The sequence below is a fragment of the Hibiscus syriacus genome, unplaced genomic scaffold, assembly GCF_006381635.1.
Source record: "Hibiscus syriacus cultivar Baekdansim isolate YM2019G1 unplaced genomic scaffold, ASM638163v2 tig00111022_pilon, whole genome shotgun sequence".
NCBI classification, from domain to species: Eukaryota; Viridiplantae; Streptophyta; class Magnoliopsida; order Malvales; family Malvaceae; genus Hibiscus; species Hibiscus syriacus.
In genome coordinates this window covers 1,627,266-1,631,125 of record NW_024062956.1, presented here as the reverse complement: position 1 = coordinate 1,631,125, position 3,860 = coordinate 1,627,266, and the positions used below count along the sequence as shown (strand labels likewise).

At 35.2% G+C, this 3,860-nt stretch overlaps 1 protein-coding gene across 1 annotated transcript; it reads left to right on the top strand.

Annotated features, from left to right (window-relative positions):
- The first annotated feature begins 1,896 nt into the window (after positions 1–1,896).
- On the top strand, positions 1,897–2,445 carry LOC120150559. Its single transcript, XM_039163230.1, has one exon. The coding sequence runs from the start codon at positions 1,897–1,899 to the stop codon at positions 2,443–2,445; it is 549 nt and encodes a 182-aa protein (XP_039019161.1).
- The last annotated feature ends 1,415 nt before the right edge of the window (positions 2,446–3,860 follow it).

Sequence of the window (3,860 nt, the reverse complement as noted above, 5' to 3'; positions counted from 1 at the left end):
AGAAAGACTTGTCTTCAACATTGGAGTTAAAGATATGAAGAAAATATATCCTCTTTTTCTTTTTTTCCTTTTATTACTCATCTTTGGTCCATTTTTTCTATGTTAAGTACTATTTTGTGTGGTTCAAATGTGGCTGTATCAGTATGTTAAACACCGGTAAAAGCCAACATCCACGTACAGAGATTGCTTTCACATGTATCCCAATTACTAGGATGGAAACTGAAACTGTGTTGAAAACTTATGCTAACAGTTTTTACAACTAAATTGTAATGTATATATCAATGACGGTGGAAATATATGGTGCAAGAAGAATTGATCTTGGTCCAGAAAATATGCTTTCCATTTCAAACATTGCTTCATATGCTAATTTACATTACAGCTCTCTAACTGCAATGTTCAAGGTGCAGTCTATAATCTCCTATTTTCATACCATGAACCGTACAAATCAACCTTATTTAACAGTTCAAATTGCATCAATGCAAAGATGAGCTTTGTTATGATGAGAAGAGAGGGACCTTTAGAACCTGCAAACTTATGAGAACCAATCTTCCACAAGCAATGGATCTACCTTCATAGGCCCTTTCCATATGCAACAATGAGAAAAATATCCAAATGCCAATGAGACCTATAATACTAATTCCTGCTTTTGCTTCGACTTAAACCAAGGGAACAAGGAATTCAACAAATTGACCCTAGTGTTCTGATTTTGTGATTAATATTCAGGGTTAGGGGCCACTTACGATTAGTGTAAGACTATTAGTTTTACATCTTCTTTTAAGATTGTTGGACGAGTGGAAATAAACAGCTGAAATCATCTCATTTCATTTTTTTCTATGAATATATTCTCATTTACTGCTGTTAATTTTAGTCTTCTTTTCTACTCATCCAACGATCTTAAGAGTTAATTGCACCGTACATCCTTAAATTATGATTCTCATTCTAAATTGGTCCCTAAACTTTTTAATATTCTAATTTTATCCTCAAATCGTGAGTCACATTCTAAATTGATCCTCATACTTTTAAATATTCCAAATTCTTCCCAAAAGTATGACACTCATTCTAAATTAACCCTCAAACTTTTGAACATTACCATAAGTTCCCCTAAATCATGCAAAAAGTTCAGAGAAAAAATTAGAATGTTTAAAAGTTTGGGAACCAATATATAATGAGACGTTTGAGGAAAAATTTGGAATACTCAAAAGGTTGGGAGACCAATTTGAAATAGGAGCCATAATTTAGGGACATAGTTAGAATATTCAAAAGTTTATAGACTGATTTAAATCGATAATCATAATTTTTAAAGACCTATATTACAATTAACTCAGATCTTAATGAGGTAGATAACTAAAAAAATTATATTGTATGAGCTGATCCTACTTCATATATATATATTCATAATTTTGAACATATCACGAGCAGGTTTTCAGGTTGACTGAAATCATTAATATTGTTTATTGATTTCAAATTTAAAACCTGTATCCAACTCCGTGACCCGAGTGTTTGATTTCCTTGGCAATCATCTACATAACCCAAGTTTTATACAAGTTACAAACCCAGGCATCTTTACCGGATTATGCTCAAGACAAATATATCTGGTCCTCTTGTATCATTCACAAAACAACAAGCTTAGGCATAGTCTTTTACAATATTTATGTACTCACCAATCTGATAAACTATTCCTCACACAGACATCTTGACAATAAACAAGTGTTTTCCACTTTGAATGGTAATCTTTAGCTATTGTTGGAGGGGACATAAACCCGGAATTTCTCCTCAATATCTTACTAATATCTGTCTTTTAATCTTTGAAGTATAATTTGGAAGCTGTTGACCATGTTATATATATATTATGGGGTTTCTCCTTCAAGCCCAAGCCAAGGGTTTTGAAAGATAAAAATGGCAGATGATAGTTTCTATATGAGTGCACCTACTAGCCCCAGGAGAATCAGCCAGGAAGTGGGAGGTTTGTGTTTCTTTAGTGTCCCAACAAGTCCCACTAAAAGGACTCTCAAGTCTGCATATGAAGATTCAAGCTCCAATGGTGATGACGAGTTCGAGTTCGAAACCAGTCGTCGTTTCAATGTTGGTGAATGCGAGGTCAAGTCCCAATCAGAGGAACCGCTTCCCGCCATGGCGTTTGCTGATGAACTGTTTAATGATTGGAAAGTGATGCCGTTGAAGCCTCCGCCAAGACTTCAATATCATCATCATAAACAAAGCTCGAGTTTATCATCGTCCCCTAGGTCGCCTAGTAGTGGCCTAAGACTTTCGTTTCAACGTAGGAGCTTGTGGAATGATGACTTTGATCCCTTCATGGCGGCTTGGAAGAATGTCAAGGAAGAGAAAGCTGGCAGATCCCAGGCCAAGAACCAAACCGATGACTTGTGGGATCAATCGAAACGATCCCATCCGAACTCAGACAAGACATTAGAGAGCAAGGAGTAGGCAAAGAGAAGGCAATTAAAAATGGCGGAACCCAAAGGTGTTATTTTCGCAAGACGTGCGAGGCTAGTGAAAGTTGGCAATGAAAACAAGCCAAGTGTGGCCATTGCAAAACAACAAACAAAGGGTCAGAAAATGAAGAAGCTTTTGTTTAGGAGTGGATCCATGATGAGCCATGAAAACAAGGGCACATGGTGCGCAGATAGAACAGAAGCAAATCCTAAACTTAAAAGGAAATTTAGCTTAAAGGCCATGGGAATAGCCCCATACAAGGAGGAAAAGATGGTGTCTGACTCCCAACTCACCCTAACCACACTCATACAATATAGACCCAAGTTGTCGCTTTGTATGGGATATGGGGCTAAGTATGTGAAGTGAAAAGCTTCCTGATATGGATTTTATTTGTTATTCAAATACTGAAAAAAAAAATGAATGCATGTCTTATGTATAAATTAGTTCAAGTTCAATATGATTTTATAAATTATAAAATTATGGCCAACAACGTTTGATTTAGTGGCAATTTTTTTATCATATCTCTTGTAACTAATTACTTGTCTTGACATAACGTGTCAGCTTGATTGTTATGTCATACGATACTTAAAAAAGACTTTTCCTAGCTAAATCAATCTTGCTCTCAATGAATTGTGCTCAGTTAATTCGGTTATAAAATCATGCGACACTTGATAAGTGATATTCTTTTGACAATCTAATCATTCCCGCTAAGATCTGCTCAACACAGACAAGTTACATGCTAGTGCTCTAGTACACAAGTCACAATATGATCTCAAAGACAACAAAGACTCTTGGATGAGAGATCCCACCAAATCTAGTGAAAGCTAGAGTCCGACTCTATTCCTTAACGAAGAGTACGATACAAGATCTATAGACCTTAAACCATTCCTTGGTATTTTTAATAGAAAGAAATTATTTTTAATAGAAAGAAATTAGACCATCCATTTAATCTCAATTCTTGCATATTTAAATTTCACGTGAGCTTAATATTAAGTCATTTATATATTGTCATCAACGAGATTAATTCGTGTAGTAAGCAATTTGATATCATTTAAAGAGATATTAAGTTTAAGTTCTTATATAGATAAAAAAAATCTACATTAAAAGATTTAAATTAGTCAGAGTAAAACTCTGTAAACCGAGTGGGCAACAAAAAGAAAATAAAGATATGTTGCACGTAACTTTCAAGTGTTTAGGTTTTGGGTTTCAGATCCATCAAAGTCCAGTTTCTTGAGTCCAATATGAAGAAGTCGATGTTCAGTCAATCCACTTCTCAGTACGAGTTGGGCTAGCCAGTGTCATCGATTAAATAATCCAAATTTCTCTTTCAATTATCCCAAAACCCCTTGATGATTCTTGTATTAAACGAACAATCTACGAGGTGAATTACCCATGAACAACTTCGG

Bases quoted from the DNA above. Each gene is read 5' to 3' on its own strand.
- LOC120150559 (XM_039163230.1), top strand. From the start codon at position 1,897: ATGGCAGATGATAGTTTCTATATGAGTGCACCTACTAGCCCCAGGAGA.